The 18,877-nt window shown below is 54.1% G+C and overlaps 1 protein-coding gene across 2 annotated transcripts; it reads left to right on the top strand.

The window, feature by feature from the left end:
* The first annotated feature begins 2,696 nt into the window (after window positions 1–2,696).
* On the top strand, window positions 2,697–18,688 carry PDK2 (pyruvate dehydrogenase kinase 2). 2 transcript variants are annotated; one of them, XM_019740621.2, is made up of 11 exons: window positions 2,697–2,951; window positions 4,732–4,873; window positions 11,761–11,832; window positions 12,227–12,411; window positions 12,666–12,755; window positions 12,941–13,018; window positions 15,741–15,817; window positions 15,910–16,008; window positions 16,166–16,273; window positions 16,908–17,021; window positions 17,586–18,688. In XM_019740621.2, exons 1-11 carry the CDS (start codon window positions 2,834–2,836, stop codon window positions 17,724–17,726), a joined length of 1,224 nt encoding a protein of 407 aa, XP_019596180.1. In that variant the 5' UTR covers window positions 2,697–2,833; the 3' UTR covers window positions 17,727–18,688. The 2 variants fall into 2 exon arrangements, with proteins under 2 accessions (XP_019596180.1, XP_019596179.1); XM_019740620.2 differs by having other exon boundaries at window positions 15,738–15,817.
* The last annotated feature ends 189 nt before the right edge of the window (window positions 18,689–18,877 follow it).

The following is an 18,877-nucleotide window of genomic DNA, read 5'->3' as shown; positions in this document are numbered from 1 at the left end:
CTACACATCCCTCTAGCCAGCTTCACAGACCCAGCCTTCAGTCTCCTGTGAACAGCGGCTTAGATGAGAACACACAGTCTGTCTCAGACACACACACTCATGAGAATCAATTTTCAGGACTGGTGCAGCTACACCTTTATGAAAGAAACATAATGGCAGAGATGCAACAATGTCCACTTTCTACAAAAAGACCCTCTGTAACGCCAAGCTTGAGCTCCTTGGAGCTGCAGAACCTCCCAGCTCTCCCAGAAGAGGGTCTTGTCTCTTGTTTCACTGAAAGGACCCATAAGGAGATTCTCCCCCTTCTGGGCACATGGCAGGCTTACACTTCCAGGGCCCTTCTGGTAGCATGAGGCCATGTGACTACTTCTAGCCAATGAGTTTTGAGCGGGAGGGAAGTGCATCAATTCACTGAGACAGTGAGTTGCTGCATGAGACTCTCCCAGTTCTGCATTCCCTGCCTCTGCTGCTGTGGAAGCCTGTGTTGAGGTAAAGCTGTCAGTCTGAGTCCCTGAGTCCCCAGCAACTCGTGTTGTATATGTAGTAAGAAATTTGGGGACTTGAGGGGTTTTGCTACCTCAGCATTACCTAACCTAGCTGACGGATCCACCGTCCCATGCCACTCCCATTACCACCAATCTCTGCAGAAGGAATTGTAATCCAAGAATGGAGCCCACATTGTGGAAATCTAGCTCTAAGAAGAGGATCATGGGAAATCTTCCGTCTCCTACACCTAGCCTCAGAGGTTATGGCCTTTTCCTTGTTACTTTAATTTTGACAATAATAGTAATAGCTGCCATTTATTGATTATATATGTGCCAGGCACAGGGCCAGGCTTTTTACATATAGTAGCCCAGATACTCTTCCAGGCAACTTGAAAACTGCATTCACCAACATCATCAACGACCTAATTGCCAGCTGGGTGGATGTTTGGTGATCCTCCCTGATACCTCTGTGTCTCCCTGGTGACCCCAACTTACTTTTTCACTCTCTTTGCCCTTCTATGTGTCAGGTGCTGTGCCTGGGGCTGGAGACAGAGCAGTGAATAAGGCAGACACAGCCCTACCCACATGGAGCTTAAAGTCTAGTGGGGCAGATAGATGAGTCAGCAGACAATTACCACTCCGTGTGTCGAGAGCTAAAATGGTGCTAAGATCAGGAGGTCTAAGGAGCCCTTGGGGTGAGCCCATAACCCAGACCAGCAGGCTCAGTGACCTGAAGAATGGGAAGGTGAAGATGAGAAGAAAGAATGACCCAGGCAGAAAGACAACATTTGCAGTGGCTTGGAGATTGGGGGCTGGCTCAAGGCAGTAGAAATATGGCTGAGAGTTGAGCAGGGGAATGTGGAAAGATGAGGCTGGAGAGTTAAGCCAAAGCAGATCACGCGAGCACTCAAAAGGTTCCAGTAAGAAGTGCAGAGCTATTTAAAGACTGTGAGCAAGGGAAGTAACAAGTTCAGATTTGTAGTGGAGAATGGTCCCTGAGCTTCAGTTTCCTCATCTATAAAACGGGCATAATAATAGCGCAACAGAGCTGTCTAGAGAATTGAATGAGAAAATGAATGCAAACAGTGCCTGGCCCATAGGTTATTATTCATTCAGCTAAGAGTCCCTTCTATGCTGAAGCCTTACACACAGCTCCCTCTTGGCTATAATCATATTCTGTTACAACTATTTAATTAGTTACTTATGAAGCGATCTCCGAAACTGAGAAATGAAATAATCGAGGGAAAAGACCATGTCTTAATCCTGTCTGTTTTCTGTTCCCAGCCCAAAGCCTAGCACATATTAGGCACTTGGCAAGTATAGGCCAAGGACTGAACAATGAAAAAGCAAAAACATCAAAGGGGCCGGTGTGGGGGGGGAGGGCGGGGGGGGGGCAGGACTTACGACGTCCGCAAGAGGGAGCGCTACGTTTCTACCAGAGAGCCCGGGCTGCTGGGGAACAGAGGGCTTCCAGGCCCCCAGCACGAATCATCTCCTAGGACCTTTCTCTAGGGAAGCCCAGTGCGGAGAAGGTTGCTTTCTCAGGTCAAGCGAGCTAGAGAATAAAATAAAAGTGTTTTGAAAACTGCACTCGTAGCCCTGATAGTAGGGTCTGCCTTCACCACTGCTAATCGTTATGGTTTTGACGATGGGTGTTTTTCAACTGGAAAAGCCTGAGCTACTTGAATCCCTGTGGAAGTGGGAGGGCTGCACGTCTATATGAGGGATTATGCGGGTTTACATCCTGATCCCGAAGTTTGCAAATATTCAGTCACTGTCATCCGGACTGGGAACCCCCTGTGGGAGAGCAGGTAGGGATCAGGACAAGTGGCACAGGCCCCTCTGGGAAGACAGGAATTCGTTGAGAGCTACTTGGACAATTTCAGGGAAGGCAAGTGACAGTTTCGGGAAGGGAGCGGGGAAAGGAAGAAGTGGAAAAGGAGGAGGATTAACGGGCCTTTGGGAAGGACGGATTAACCCGGATTGGGCCCGAAGAGGAACCGGACGGAGTGAGCCGAGTCGGGGGCAGGAAGAGGGAGCTCTCCGCGCCGCTGGGCGAAAACAACACGCCGCCCCAAGAGAACGGGGGTTAAAGGGGAGGGCGGGGGGGCGGGGAAAGCCACGTGCCGGAGCTGGAGGCTATTGGTTGTCCCGGAGTTGTTTGTCAGCGGCTATTGGCCACGTCGGGGCGCCGCCTCCAGCCGATTGGCCGGGGCTTGGAGGACGGCCAGGGCTAGGGAGGGGAGGAGGCGGCGGAACCGCGACACTGGGCCTGGCTGGGCGGAGCCGAGCTCGCGAACTACCCGCGCCGGAACCGGAGTCCGAACCCGAGCCACGGTACCGCCGCCATGCGCTGGGTCCGCGCGCTGCTGAAGAATGCGTCCCTGGCAGGGGCGCCCAAGTACATCGAGCACTTCAGCAAGTTCTCCCCGTCCCCGCTGTCCATGAAGCAGTTTCTAGACTTCGGTATGGAGAGGGCAAGGGCAGGTGGCCACGGGGACCCGCGGGGGCCTAGGTGGGGCGAGTGCAGGGGTCCCGGCCAGGAAGGATGAACGCGGAGAAGAAAGGCCCTGAGTGACAGGGAAGGGTTGCTTGGAGGGGTACTGGCAGGAAAGGGTTAACAGGGAGCCAGAGACCGCCGGGCCTGAAAGGGTTATGGGTGCTCCGGCCGGTCGAGGAGACTCTTGACTGGACTATTAATGAGAAGCGTGGGGGCTGGGGCACTGAGAAGCAAGCGTCCAAGATGTCTTCCTGGGCTTTGTGAAGGGTCTTGGAGAGTCTTCCTGCTATAAAGGGTTAGGTGACTCTTAAGAGTGGGAGACAGAGAGGAAATGATGGTGTGTGTGTTGCTGGTGAAAGTAACAAGGCAGTGTTGGGAGGTACAGCTGGGCACTAAGGGATCAGTTGGGGAAGGAGCTCTTTCAGATGCCCACAGGAGAGAGGCCCTGACCAGGATACCTACACCCAGTGAAGGAGCTGGCCCCAAGCTGTCCCAGTGGGCAAGGACACTTGAAGATCAAATCCCCTCCAGCCTGGCTGCCTGCTAGCAATTGAGCAGGGGTCCAGGGCAGCCTGATGGAATCAGGCTGTTTGTACCCAGCCTTGGCTGCCCCTGGATTCCTAGGCCAGGATCACCCACCACCAGTGTTTTTGGAGTGGCTCTGGAGCAGGAACAAGGCTGTGCCAATGTGGTGACTGAAACAAACATCATGTGGGCCCTGTCTGTCCACTTGGTATTTCCATGGTGCCAGCTGGGGCTTAGGAGAGGGTGCCCAGGGCTCCTAAGAGTTGAGGAGATAGTGCCTGGATCTGGTTACAGCTGCGTCACTGATGGGAGTGCACAGGGAGGGGGCAGCCAGGATGCAGAGCACCTGTTCTCCTGGACTTGGCTGCCTGCCCCCTGCCCTATTTGAGCTGCCCCCATGTAGGAAAGCCTCCTGTGCCCACTTCCAGCCCCCAGCAGCTGTCTGAACCCCAAATACAGAAATATCACAGCTGGGAGGGGCTCACAGTAAAGTCTGGTCCACTTACAGTGCAGTGGGGGAAACTGAGACTTTCAGAAGGATGGCGACATCTCCTGGATGACAGAGTCAGAAGCAGAACTTGGACTAGAACCTAGGTCTCCTGACTCTAGCTGTGGCCTCATTCAATCCTCTGCCCCCTCTGCATCTTGGAGCAAGGCCAAGGACCAAAGTATTTGGGTTACCATGCTTTGGCTCTGTCTGCCTCACAGGTGGGTGGGTATTAATGCAGGTGCAGCTCTACATTTGTCATCAAGACCAGCCTTGGTGAATATGGGCTGGGAGCCTGCAGGTGTGGTGGTCCAGGCTTAGCTTCCTTCAGCCAGGGCCCAGCCCTGGGAAGGGATGGTTTTCCTAGGCTGCTCTGTCCATCTGGATCAACTTCCCAAAGGGAGTGTCTGCTAGGAGGGAAAGAAAGAGAAGAAGTGAGGTAACTTAGGCCAGAGGCAGCTCCAGCAGGGCTTGGAAGTGGCCCTCCCCGCTGTGGTTGAAGGAGAGCAGGGTTCAGCTGGAGGTGAGGAGAGGATGCAACGCCCACAGGGTTAGGCAGGGTGGTGGAGAGGCTGGAGCACCTCAGGGTATGAAGAGAGCTGCCTGCTCTGTGACCCCGGCACGTCGCTGAACCCTCAGGAAATGAAGGATTTAATCAAGCTGACCCCTGAGCTGTCCTCCGGCTCCGATGGTCGATGGCTCTGCGGGCTCACCTGAGCACTCTGTCCCACCAGGGTCCAGCAATGCCTGTGAGAAAACCTCGTTCACCTTCCTCAGGCAGGAGCTGCCTGTGCGCCTGGCCAACATCATGAAAGAGATCAACCTGCTTCCTGACCGGGTGCTGGGCACACCCTCAGTGCAGCTGGTACAGAGCTGGTGAGACCCCCCGCACCTCCCACTCCATCGCCAGATGCTCTGGGCTCAGAGATGGAGTCTCCACACTCCCAGAAGCCTTGAGGGAGGTGGGGACAGAGGGGAGGCACAGGGACTCCGGGAGGCTGGGGAGTGGCCCAACGACAAGCAGAATGTTAGGCCAGAGCAGAGACTAAGACGAAGCTCTTAGCCTCTGTGTCTGTGGAATAGCTCTATACTTAACACCCTCCTTTCTCTGGAAACCCCTGATCCACCGAGGAAATCATTTTCCCAGCCAAAACCCCACATCAGGCTAATGTCAGCATTCATTCCCAGCCCTGGTCCTGAAAACGTAGCACCTGAGGGATAATATTTACCTGGGGCAACTTTGTAGATACAGAAACAGGAAGAAGCAAATTTTCATGTAATCTGAGCTACAAGTTAAACTGGATGTCAGAAAACACTCAAATAGACATAGGACCTACCCCCAAAGAGCTCCGGAGGGCAAAGACCAAAATTTTATTGCACAGAGCAGAAGTAGCAGAGGAAAATCCAGTCATGCTCACTTAACAACTCTGTCCAGGGTTAAGTAACTAGATGACATTAGCCTATAGCCAGTTACATGTGGAATAAAAAAGTTTACTCTAACTGGGTGTGTAAGTGGACAATCATGGTGGGTCCTCAGTGGCACCTGTGTGGAAATCTTTTGTTAGTTCTGGCTTTGGTGGGTGTGGTCTGGCTGTGGTTTCCTTTTGGATTCAGGAGCACCAGAGACTTTGAGCCAGGATCCCTCAGTCTCGGGTAGGGGTGGGGAGTGTGGGGGACGGATAAAAGACGGCGAACTAAGCGCTGTGTAGATAGTGGTAGGAGCAGTGAGCTGCTGAAGAGTTAGTTTTATTTAAATTAATCAAAATATTATTTAAAAATAACAGGGATTGGGGTCTGTTGTCCTCGTTGCGGAAGTGTAATGTGTTCACTTTGACATTTGGAAAAGACAGAAAAGTAGGTAGAAGAGAATGCCAGCTACTGCCCTCCACATAACCAAACACTGCTAAGTCCTGATAAGGTTTTGTTGATGCCCTCCCAGCATTTTTTCTATGCATGGGCCTGCATATGCGTGACTTATGCAAATGAAATGAGATATGGGAAGGAAAGTGTTTTGTACAAGGCCAGGCACACAGTCAGTGTACAGCGAATGTTACTTGAATCAGAAAGTTGTGTGGAAGTTGAAATGGACTCAGAGGAGGTGTCACTGGGCCTTTCAGGAGGCCGAGGTGAGCCTAGACTTTGAAAGAAGGGAAAGGCATTTCAGGCGAAAGCAACTGCTCCTGCAAAGGAGGGGAGGCAGGAAAGCACCTGGCTAGGGCATCCGAGAACTTACTTTGTGGATATAGTGCTATTAGTGAAAGCTGTGAAGGTGGGATGGGAGGACAGAGGTGGTTTTCATGTAACCCAACCAGGTCACTCCTCGCTGACCCTGTTCCTCAGAGGTCCAAGACCAAATGCTGAGCTCACCAGCACTTCCTGCCATGGGGCAGTGTGGAAGTTGTGGGGCAGAGACAGAAGCTGCCTTCTGTTCTCCCTCCTCCTCCTCTGGCTCTGTCTGGCTGATTGACTTGGCTCCGTCCCCAGCTGGTCCCGGACTCCAGTACATGGCTTCTCAGGCCCCTCCCTGGACACTGTGTTCTCAGGAGAGCCAGGGAATTACAGGGAAGGGGGGCAGGGAGCTGCTGAACTGCCCGTGACACCCTTGAGTCCTCTCACAGCCCCTTCCTGAAAATCAGTTACACATGTCAGAGCTTAGCCTTCCTTACTGCTTTCTTCTGAGTAATGTCAACCAACAGCAGGAGGGAGGGAAGTTAGACAAGAGAGAACGCTTCCCAGTGGATGATTCCACTTAGAGGAGAGCAGGCGAAGGGGTTGCTGGAGTGTCTGACACACTGAAGAGACAGCCTGCTGAGATTGTTTCCAAAATGGGCATCAGCTGCCCCAAGAGAGATTGAGCTCTGAGGGAAGGAAGGACTTCCTCACAGGGGTGAGGTGGCTTTCTTGAGAGGGTGCAGACCTCCTTCTCCAGGAGAACCCCCTGCCAGCTTGGGTGACGGAGGCAGTTGAGGTGGGCAGAGTTTGCATGAGAGGAGGGGGACAACCTACCAGGGACCCTGGCAAGAGGGCCACTAGCTTCTGAGTCTGATGAGTCAGGAACAAAATCTCCCCTTTGGAAAATGGAAGAGTCCTGCACAAATGCTATAGTAGTGGTGGTGGTAATAGTTAATATGTGGCAATGGAGTTTCTCCTTTGCTGGGGAGAGGTGCTAGGCAGGAATCACAGTGAGCAAATGGAGAATTCCTGGTTCTCAATAAACTTAAGAAATTATTTCAACTGGACAGACTTGATGCGGTGGGACCCTGTCTGGGAAGTGACTGGAAGGTGGTGGGAAGCCCTGGCTGGGGCATCAGCTCGATTTTGAAGCTGGGCTTTGCTAATCTTTGGCAAATCACGTGTCCCCTGAGCCTCGGCTTCCTCGTCTGTAAAGTGGGGATCCATGCTATGTCTCAGGGTTAAATGTCTCTGCTAGCTGTGAAAATGTGGGAACTCTGTAAACACAGGATGTCCTGAGCTGCTGGGCCATGGCAGCTCCAGGCCAAAGGTGATGTGGTTATGACAGAGGTCCCCTTAGACACTATAGTAATAACATGGATGACGATAACAAAAGCAAACGTGGAACGCGTGCTGTACATCAGGAACTGTTCTCAGTGTATCCACGTATTAGCTGTTTCACCTTCACAACAACCTTAGGAAGTCGGCCTGGTTATGGTCCCCATTTTATAGATGAGAATGAGGTTCAGAGAGGAGTGAAGAACCTTGTCTGACGTTACTCAGGTAGTGAGTAGTAGAGCTGGGATTCCAGCCCAGACTGTATGGCCTAGAGGCTACATTCTTGAAGGGAAAGGCAAAGTGCTACGTTCTGGGCCAGTGACCAGGAGTGAGAGATTTCACGTTGCAAGTCAGTGGGAAAGTGGGATTCGCGTTACAGAATTTTGTCTGATGGCTAGTGTAGCTGGAGCACGGATGGGGTAACCTTGACTCCTCCCAGGAGAAGTCACCTCCTTGAGGGAGGGTGTGGAGTCGGTGTTGATGTGCTTCCAGAAAATGGGGAGTTAAGGGAGAGTTGTAGAGTGGAATCCAATGAGTGAGTCACTCTTGTCACTAAGAGTCTTTGCATGGGTTGTAGAGAGGCCATATGGAGCACCTCAGGAGCCTCCCTTGCCTATCAGCAAGGTGTGTGAACTCCAAACCCCCCCTAGAAGGCCCCCCAACCCCACCCCACAGGAACCAGTCCTTGTTTTTGAAAAGCATCACCACCACCACCACCCGGGCCTGCTTTGCCAGGCACGGAGCTGAGGCTTTAGCCAAATCCTCCCATTGCCTCCCTCAGCCGTTGCTTATATAATCTGAGTAGAAACAGTGAGCTGCATCATCTCCTCTGAATGCCAACCGCTGTGAACCCTATTTTATAGACGGAGACCTGAGCGGCTCAGTGCCCTCTTCAGGGCACAGCCAGCAACGGGACCCAGGTCTGCCTGGCTCAGGGCCCACACCCACCAACCCTCTGCAGAGGGGCTTCCAGATATAACACGTCTGTTAGCTCTCCCCTCCTCACCCAGTGACCACCTTCTTCACACTCCTTGTCCCCAACAGTTGTGACACTAGTGCATGGTGCACAGACACAGGCACACAGACTTATACACACTCCCCCACTCGCTCAGCGCTCCCTCCTGCTCCCACACAAGCCGCTCTGCACCTGCCCGCCACTGCATAGTCATTCCAACATTATTCCTACACACTCTCTCTCACCGCCCCCCTCCACACACACACGCGCGCGCACTCCCTCCTCCTCCTCCTGAATTCCACCCTCCTGTCTCCCAAATCCTGGGCACTGGACTGGCTAGAAAGCCCCAGAAGGCAGGGTATGGGACTTCCACATTACCTCGGAGGGGGACGAAGCTCCAGATCTAACCAAGGGGGTTTTGGGTGGCCTTGTTTGCTGCTGAGGTTGGTAGGCCCAGCCTTGCCTCGGCGTTATGTCGGGCCCCCGCCTGCTCTGCCTGCTGAGGGCGCGTAAACCTGGAAGGGATGCATCTGTCCTTGCACCAGTGCTTTCAGGCCCCCTGTGTCAAAGCCCAGTTCTTTCTCCAGCCCTCAGCTATGTGCAGCCCAGAGGCCAGCATGGCTCCAGCCCCAGTGTCTCTCCCTTTAGGATCAAGATCTGGCGCAAGGGTGAGATCTGGTGTGTCAGATCCCTGAGGGGCTTCAGGGCAAGGCTGGGGACCCCTGGGAAAATCCTTCTCATCCTCTGTTCTCCCTTCCAAGAGTAGGCAGGACCACTCCCCTGTGAGGGAGGCAGGCCAGAATTCTACACCCTGCTTCACAGTCCAGGAGACTGAGTCCTGAGGCTGGCCGTTCTGCACATACCTGTGCCGACAGATGTGAGCCGAGTGCCCATAGCCAGTTCATCCTGCTGCCCTTTGCTGGATTCATTGGCCATGCGACCAGGCCCTGTTTCTGCCCTGTAGGGTTCATTAGGCAGCCATGGAGGGGCAGTGCTAGTGGGCAGAGCACCACCTACCCTTGGGCACGAGGACTCTGACTCGTCACCCCCACCACGAGAGAGAATCACCGCCCGGCAGGCTAACTTCCTCATCTGTAAAATGGGGCCAGCAGGAGCACCCACCTCACAGGGCAATGGTGGAGGTTAAAGTGGGCAAGCAGGTAAGCACAGGGCAGAGCCCTGGCACAAGGTCGGTGCCCAGTAAATGCTGGCTGCCATCACCATTGGCATCAGCAGCATCACTGTTAGGACCAGTGTAGATGGTGAGCAGTTGGCCATGTGGTGTGGACTTGGCATCAGACAGACCTGGGGCATGGCCCCTGCCCTCTCTGAGCTGCTTTCCTTGTCTGTGAAATGGGGGAAATACTGCAGGTCCTCAAAACCCTTGTTTCATTCAGTATCATTTCATTATAATGCTGATGAGATGCTGTGAGAACATAAACTCATGGTTACACCAGTTAGTCTATGGTAAAATTGGTTTCGCTATAGTCATTTTGCTTACAGTCACAGAACCTATGACAGTGACAAGGGAGGACTCACTGTACTGCATGCTCAGAAAGGCAGGGAGATGAGAGAGCCCGTGTAGACGCGGAGCACAGGTGGGCACTAACGGCCACTGTAAGTGTCGGCTGTCGTTCTCCAGGAAGAGCAGGGGAGGCCTTAGGAGTGCCACTCCGATTGCGTGCTGGGGCTGCTGGGATGGTGAGGAGGTGCTGGGCGGAAGCTGATTTCTTTTGTTCTCTGGGCTTCCCCCCCCACCATCAGTGACTATACTGCCTCCTGGGGGTGCTCTGCTGGGCCCTGGGTGGGGAGGCAGGCAGGGCACAGCCTCACTCCTGCCATTGGTGGCTGACCAGAGCACGATGGAACACGGTGTGATTCAGAGCCTATGCCCAGCACAACCAGGAGGAGAACGTCACGTGTTGCCGGGGACTCAGGGTGCACTCAGCGGTTGACAGTGTTTGAACCATCATGACAAGAGCAGACATTTAGAGTGCTCACTATGTGCTAGGCTTGTGCCAATTATCACATTTAATCCTCACCAAAAAGCAGTGATAGCAGTAGGTACAAAACCCACCCCTTTCCTGTTGTGGAAACTCAGGCCCAGAGAGATTCCATGATTTACCCAGGGCCACACAGCTCAAGATGGAAAAGCTGGGACTGGGACCTGGCAGAGCCAGCTCCAGAGCTAGCTCTCTTAACCTCTTCTCTCCTGTCTGAAGCAAGAGAAGGAAGGGCCTTTTCTAGAGAGACTGTTAGGTCCCAGGGCCCTCCCCGCTCAGGGCTCTCTGCAGCCCCTCCTTCCTGCTGGCTGGAAGTGTTTCTGCCAGAGAGGCTCAGCTCTCTGGCCTTCCTCAGGAGAAAAAGCTGTGAGCTGAGCATATAGACAGGGAAACAGTGGGTGTTCTGCCTCGGGGGCAGGGGACAGTGGCTCCAAGTTGGTACCACCTGCTGCCACAGGTAGGCCTGACTCCCTTGCAGAAGGTAGCCCCCTGCTGTCCTTGAGTTCAGGGTTTCCTAGTGCTCCCTTTGGTTACCTAACTGTTTCTTAGGTCCTGGGGAAACTGGCCTCCTGACTAGGCCTGCAGATGGAGGGGCAGCAGGATGCTGGCCCTTCCTGCGGGGCCTTTTGGGGCAGAGTGAGCTCTTGGGCTTGTCAGAGCTGGGTCTGCCCACCCCACCCCCAGGTCCTTCCCACCCACCATGGAATCCAGTTCCCTAGGCAGATTGCACAGCTCTTGGTGCCCAGCTCAGACCTGCCCAGGCCAGAGTCGGGGGTATGAGGCTGTCATCCTCCTCACTGAGCCCCCCCATTTATGGGAGCCCTGGGCTGGCCACCTGTCAGCTGTGCCCATGGCATGCAGCAGCCTGCGGGACAGATAGTAAGATCTGTTTGCATGATGGGGCTCAGGGAGGTTGAGTGACTTGCCCCAGCTTCCTCTCACTGCCAGCACTTGGTCAGGTCTCCCCGGCCCCATCTGGGCCCTATAGTACTCTCCTAATCCTTGAGACGCTGTGGATGGGATGGTCTCCAAGGCCCTTCTAAGACTCCTGTTTCAGGATTCCAAAGCAAAGGTGCTTTAAGGGGGACCAACACATTAGAGGTTTGCTTGCATAACTCACTGCATTGTCAGAGAGACTCACATGCAGATAACACGGAGTGAGAATTCATGATGCAGCTTGTCAGCCGGCAAGCTCTGTGTGGTGCCCACAGGCGTCGGCCCCCAGGAGCTGAGTCGGGGGGAAGGGGACCCAGGCCGGAGCTGAGGCAAGGTCGCCCCCTTCCCCCGGTGCACAGGTATGTCCAGAGTCTCCTAGACATCATGGTGTTCCTGGACAAGGACCCCGAAGACCAACGTACCCTGAGCCAGTGAGTGAGGGCCCTGGTTGGGGGCAGGAGGGCAGGTATAGGTGAGCGGCAGCTCCGGTCACAGACCCAGGGGCAGAAGTGCCAGCGGCGTGGAAGAGATGACCCCTGCCCTCAGGGATACCCAGTCTGAATGGGAGACAGCCCCTGTGCTCACTGCACCCTGAGTCTGTTGGGGGATCCAGGCCCTGCCCCTGGGGAGCGCCTAGGCCTGTCAGGCGGGCAGTGGGAGAGTCCGGGCGGGCTTTGGGAGGGGCGGGGAGCGTGCTATGTGCCCATTGTAGGGTCCGGAAGCGCTGAGTGGGTGAGGACACCGTGGAGAGGAGGTCAGAGCAGGGGAAGGTCAGAGAGTGTCTCCAGGGCCCGGGCGGGGGCCAACATCAGCCCTCCCTCGCAGGTTCACTGAGGCCCTGGTCACCATTCGGAACCGCCACAATGATGTGGTGCCCACCATGGCGCAGGGCGTGCTCGAGTACAAGGACGCCTATGGCGACGACCCCGTGTCCAACCAGAACATCCAGTACTTCCTGGACCGCTTCTACCTCAGCCGCATCTCCATCCGCATGCTCATCAACCAGCACAGTGAGCCGGGCGCGCTCGCGATGGCAGCGGGAAATTCATCACGTTACCTCCTAACCGAATGCAAAATGGTGTCCCCTCTTTCACAAGTGTTCAGTGTAGTATTCGTAACTCATTGGAGGGGTTGAGGTTAGAGAAGAGGGTAGCGGGGTCAGAGGCATTAGCAATGAGAGGTGCAGAGTGGGGAGCTCTGGGGAGAGGGGAGAGCAGGGCAGGCTCTGCGGCCCTGCCAGCAGCACCCTCCTTGCTACCCACAGCCCTGATCTTTGACGGCAGCACCAACCCGGCCCACCCCAAACATATTGGCAGCATTGACCCGAACTGCAGTGTCTCCGAGGTGGTGAAAGGTAAGCCGTCCTCACTGCACCTGGTGACCCCTCCAAGCTTACCTGGCCCGAGGGGGAGCCATTCCCCGGTGCATGGGGGCCACGACCCCATGGGTTTAGTGTTGGTCATGCCCAGTGTCAGTGCCAAGAGGACTGCCTGCTGGCTGGGCCACCTCATTCCCTGAATGGCGCCTCTGTTCTCTCAGATGCCTATGACATGGCCAAGCTCCTGTGTGACAAGTATTACATGGCCTCACCCGACCTGGAGATCCAGGAAATCAGTGGTGAGTGAACAGGCCGCGTGTGTGTGTGTGTGTGTGTGTGTGTGTGTGTGTGTGTGTGTGTCCCAAGGCTGGGGACATGGGAGAGCAAGGTGAGTTGGGGAGTTAGGAAATGAGCTATAATCTGGATAAGGGAGAAGCAGAGCTTTTATTGTATTATGATTATTATTCATTTCTCTATTTGATAAATATTTATTGAGCAGTAGATACAGCAGGAAATGTCCCTGTCCTCATGGAGCTTACATTCTTGGTGCTAGGGGCGTTGAGAATGGGGCCTTCGACCAGTGAGCAAATCATAAACAAGATCCTTTCAGATCGTGAGAAGTGACGGGAAGGAAATACAATGGGGTCACATGACATGATGGAGAAGAGCAGAGGATGAGATGGGGTATCCGTCTGGCTGCCTTCCCAGAATCCAAATAATAGTGGCTTAGTCACGAGAGAGGTTCCCTCTCTGCAGCCTGGAGAAGGGGAAAGAGGATGTGGAAGGCAGGGCCCAGGAGTTGACTGAGCACATCTCTTCCCTAAGTCACCTGGCTAGCCCAGCTGCAAGGAAGGCTGAGAATTTAGTCTCCAGCTGGACAGCCATGTGCCAGGTAAAACGTTGAGGGAGGGGGTATCCCTGAAAGAAGGGCAGAACGGATCCAAGAGGACGGTGACAGGGGTCCTACTTGGGATAGGATGGTCAAGGACCAGAAGGAGCAGTGTGGCGGGGCTGGGAGAGTGCAGGGCTGATGGGCTGGAGCGAGGCAGGGGGGCACGCAAGGCCCATGGGCCATGGACAGGAGCTGGGATTTGGAGTGCAGCAGGAGTCATTGGAGGGTTTGAAGCTCCGGTGGTGACAGGATCTAATGACTTACATTCTAATGATATTTAGAGGTTAGAGAAAGGCAGGAGAGGACACAGGAAGACCAGCTAGGAGGTCACTGCAGGAAGCCAGGCAAGGGGAGGAGAAGGCATCAGAGATGAAACGAAGGGGGTGGATTTGATAAATATCTTGGAGATAGAGATGTCAGGGCTTGCTGATGAGCCAGAGGGTACAGGAAAGAGGAGGATGAGGGAACTGGAAGTTATTCTACTCTCCCCAGCCCCCACCTGCTCCTCAGCCATGCCCTGCCTGTGTTCCATGAACCTGAGGTTCCATGCCTTGTACCTGGAAGTCACGCTGTCCACATCCCAATATTCCATTAAGGCCCAATTCAAGTGCAGCTCCTCCAAAAAGCCTTCCCAGACCTCCCAGACAAGACAGGCACCCACCTGCCCCAGGTATACCTCTGTATTGCACTGTTCGAATTACTTGGGGACAGAGACCAAAGGGCAGAGACAGGCTACTTTACTTCAGTATCCCCAGGGTCAAACCCAGGGCTTGGCACACAGCTCTGGGTACAACACCTAACGCGACAGTCAGTTGTAGGTTTCTCTGTCTAGACTTGAATTTCCAAGAGGGTAGGGCTGTATTTTATTCATCTTTATGTCCCCGCTGCTCAGCACGGAGCCTGAGGTTCCTTCATGCATTGATCCATTGCACACGTATTGAGCCCCTGCCTACAAAGCTCTGTGCCAGGTCCCAGGCGAAAACACTTAGCCCCTAACGCCAAGAGACTCTCCAGGCCAGAGTGACTCTTGGGATGCAGTGTGCTGTCAGAATCACCTGGGCAGTACCCCTCTCCCCACTGGATGAAAAAGCTTTGCAGGGGATTCTGGTATCCAGGTGAATGTAGCAGGCTGGATATAGGATAGATGGTACTGTATTTTGCTGTGTATGATGCGTAGTTTTTGCCCAAATTTCTGAGGGAAAAATAAGGGTGCGCATTATACCTGGGTAGTACTAATTCTGTATCTATATAAATGTTTTTAATTCTTTTATTTATGCTTATGAGTTAAAAGTGTAACTCTAGAAATCAATAACAATATCCGTATGCAAAATAACACCCTGGAATACGATAATTGGTGTTGTTGAACTTACGACAAACTTGCAATGACGAAGAGTTCTTGGCCTTCTATGATGCGTAAATGTCGTATATTTGTTACCGGTACATAAATGTCTTGTACCTTGTAGCTCTGTTCTTGTGTTTTGTCATTATTTGTTACATAAAATTTCTTGTACCATAATATGTTAAAAAATAAATGTTAAAATTCCTTTATAATACAAAAAACAAGTACCTAAATGTACACAAATAAAAATTTGAATTAAAAAATTAAAAGGAAAGATTTTTCCCTGAAAGTTTAGGCCAAAGACCTGGGTGTGCACTATACACAGGAATGCATTATACACGGCAAAATACGGTATTTGAATGGATGAATGATGGATAGATAAATGGTAGATTAATGGAAGGATGGATCTGTACTCTGAATGAACAGATGGTAAGGCTATATGTTTGAACAGATGCATAGATTGAAGGACAATTGGATGTTGGAATGAAGACTGGACAGAGGAATTAATAGATGTTGAATGGACATGACTAATGAGTGGGTGGGTACTGGATGGAAGCATGGAAGGCCAGACAGACAGACGGACATTGTATAATCGATGACTACTATATGGATAGGTAGATGGTTGGATGGACACTGAATGGATGGAATGAGTGAATGCTGGGTGAAGGGATGAGCAGATGGATGGACAGTGGATGGTGGCTGAGTGCTGAGTGTTAGATGCTGCGTGAATGAATGCCGAATGGCTACGTCCTGACAATGTCCTGATCATTGGTTTTGGCTTCCCCAGCAGCGTCCAACTCCACACAGCCAATTCACATGGTTTATGTCCCCTCTCACCTCTACCACATGCTTTTTGAACTCTTCAAGGTGAGGAGGCTGGGGGATGGTCCTTTGTGGGGCGTGAGGGCCAGTTAGGGCTAGGCCTCTCTCACTCCTCTCTTCCCTCCTTCCCTCCACAGAATGCCATGCGAGCAACTGTGGAGAGCCATGAATCCAGCCTCACTCTCCCCCCTATCAAGGTCATGGTGGCCTTGGGCGAGGAAGATCTGTCCATCAAAGTATGTGGCCTTAGACTTTGGGAGCCAGAGAGCAGGGGGTGGGGGCTTCCCTTCTCCCAGGACCCTGGAGGTGAAGAAGACCAGGTCAAGGATGTCAAGGGGTGTGGGGGGTGGAAAACAGGTCTGCAGAGCCCCTGACATGTCCCATTTTCCCCAGATGAGTGACCGAGGCGGGGGTGTCCCCTTGAGGAAGATTGAGCGACTGTTCAGCTACATGTACTCCACAGCACCTACCCCACAGCCTGGCACCGGGGGCACCCCGCTGGTGAGATGGCTTCATTCCAGCCCCCCTCCGGCCTCCTAAAGGACGCCTGTGCTCTTTCCTTATCCAATTGTCACTCGTCCCTATCTCTTGCGCCCTTATCTCCCGTGGTCTCTCCATCCTTGTATGGCTGTGTGTGATGTCAGTCACCTCTCCTGAGGCTGGGCCTCCCTGCTCCTCTAGTCTCTCTCCGGCCAGCACCTCCCTGTCACCTTTCCTCAGTTCTCCCTCTCCCCTCTGGATCCCCACAAAGTTACTGCCTCTCTCGGCATGGTTCAACTCATCACTTCCCTGTCCTTTCCCAGGGAGTAGGCAGTCCTGGGTTTGGGAAATGGAGACTCCGAGGAGCCCCCGGAGCTGCCCAGACCCCCTGGCTACCAAGGCCTAGCTCCTCTCCCAGCCCTGCTAACTTGTCCTGCCCCCACCTTGCCTTTCCTCCTCAGCTTCCCTCCCTCTCCCAGACTGATCGCCCTCATCCCACAGCCCCCATCGTGCCTCAGAGCCTTCCCTTTCTTGTGTCCCCACCCACCCCCGTTCTGGGAATCCCCCGCATGGCCCCAGCTCAGCCTCCTCACGTAGCACATTGGTCACTGCAACACCAGCCTTCTCATCACTCTCCCTTCCTGCCCACTTACAGGCTGGCTTCGGGTACGGGCTTCCCATTTCCCGCCTCTATGCCAAGTACTTCCAGGGGGACCTACAGCTCTTCTCCATGGAAGGCTTTGGGACCGATGCTGTCATCTATCTCAAGGTGAGGGCCCCTGCCTGCAAAGTCCTGCCGGGGGTTTGCTGACAGGTCAGGCAGGATCGGCCTGCTGTTAGGTTTCTTTTTCATCCCTGCAATCCTTTCCCAATTCCAGACTGAGAATCAGAGCAAAGCTCCAGTTCCCTAACCCCCAGATGCTCCCTACTTGGCAGGCAACTTGAGGAAGTCCGTGACTGAGACTCCTGTTCTGGGGACCCTTGACCTGTTAGACGCAGAAGGAAGGGGGTACCATAGAGAATTTGTCATTCATCTCGGGGGAAGATGGAGGCCCAGAGTTGGTGACCTTGTTCAAGGTCACAGGGCCCAACCTCCTGGCTCTCCCTCCCTGACCCTTTGAATGCGCAGGCTCCTTGAGTAGGCAGGAGCAAGACACAGAGGGACAGACCCTTTTGAGGGGCTTCCTGGGCTGGGGTGATTGTCTCAGCCACTATCTGGCACCTGGCTGGGCTGACGTGGGCCACAGTCAGTGGCGACCTTGGAGCCAGGGTGGTCGCTGAGGAGTGGGCAAGGCGCAGGGCAGTGGGAGAGGCTGAGCCCGATACTCTGCAGGCCCTGTCCACGGACTCGGTGGAGCGCCTGCCCGTCTACAACAAGTCAGCCTGGCGCCACTACCAGACCATCCAGGAGGCCGGCGACTGGTGTGTGCCCAGCACGGAGCCCAAGAACACGTCCACGTACCGTGTCAGCTAGGGGCCACCACACTCATCTGCACCAGGGAGGATGGACTGCTGTCCCTGGGACCGGCCACCATGGTGACCCTCCCCATCTACCCCAGGCGGGGGAGGCTCTCCCTGATGACCAGCTTCTGTCTCTGGAAATCACTGCAGTAACCAGTTTGCGGTGGCCCCTAAGTGCCCATCTCTGTTTCCTTGGAGACCGTTAGGTGGTCTGTCCCCTGTCCAATCTCTGGGGGCGATCTCTGAGTATTGGGGGATGTCTCCACCCTGTTGGAGTGTCCCAGAGGTACGATTCCATGGCAGTCCTCTTTGAGACCAGAGCTGCCGCTTTTCGGCCAGGGGTCCTGGGTCCCCCTCACTGCCCTGTACAGCTTGGCCTTCCAAGTGACATCCCTGCTTGCCTTAGTCCCTTAGCCCACCCAGGCCCCCAGCCCTGGTCCCATGTCAGTGTTAGAAAGGGACTGGGTGCCCCCCAGATCTGGGTGGTGGGTAGGGAAAGGGGTTGTACCCTTGGACCCCTGATTGGGGACCTGGTCCTGCAGCCTCTCCCACCACTCTGAGCTTCAGGTCAAGGTTGGGAAAAGGGGAGTTTTTTCCTGGAGCTCACCCCTAAAGCGGAGGAACCTGGGAGGACTGAGGTCAGTGCCCAGCCAGGTTGCTTGAAACCCCGCAGGTGGCCCCAGCAATGTTTTGGCTGCCTCCCAAGCCCTTTCCCGCATGTCCTAACATGCACAGCCCCACCTGCCAGCCTCACACCTACACCACCTGCCTGAGCTCCAGACCCCAACTTGCCCTGTGCCCGGACACACTGTGCCGGGGCTGCCTTTCCCCCTAGAACGCTGTGTACATAGCTAGTTTTATAGCCCTGAATGCCCCCTCTCCCCCTTAGCACACAGGGGGTTAAAGTTGTGTGCTTCTCCCTGTGGCTGTGATGGTGACAGTGACATCCACAGTAAAGAGGAGATCCAATGAGAATTCAGCGTGGCTGCTTTCCTGCGGGGAAGGGAGGGAGATGGACATGACACATACAGACAGATGCAGGCAGGCCGCAGTGCCTGTGGCCAGCATATGCCGTGCTCCGGACACCAAGCCCAGCTAAGGGCATAACTCTGTACCACGAGTACAACAGTAGGCGTAGCCATCTATTCAGAACACTTGACAGCA

Source organism: Rhinolophus sinicus, linkage group LG15 (assembly GCF_036562045.2).
Source record: "Rhinolophus sinicus isolate RSC01 linkage group LG15, ASM3656204v1, whole genome shotgun sequence".
Taxonomy (NCBI): Eukaryota; Metazoa; Chordata; class Mammalia; order Chiroptera; family Rhinolophidae; genus Rhinolophus; species Rhinolophus sinicus.
This window is presented reverse-complemented; position numbering and strand designations above follow the sequence as displayed.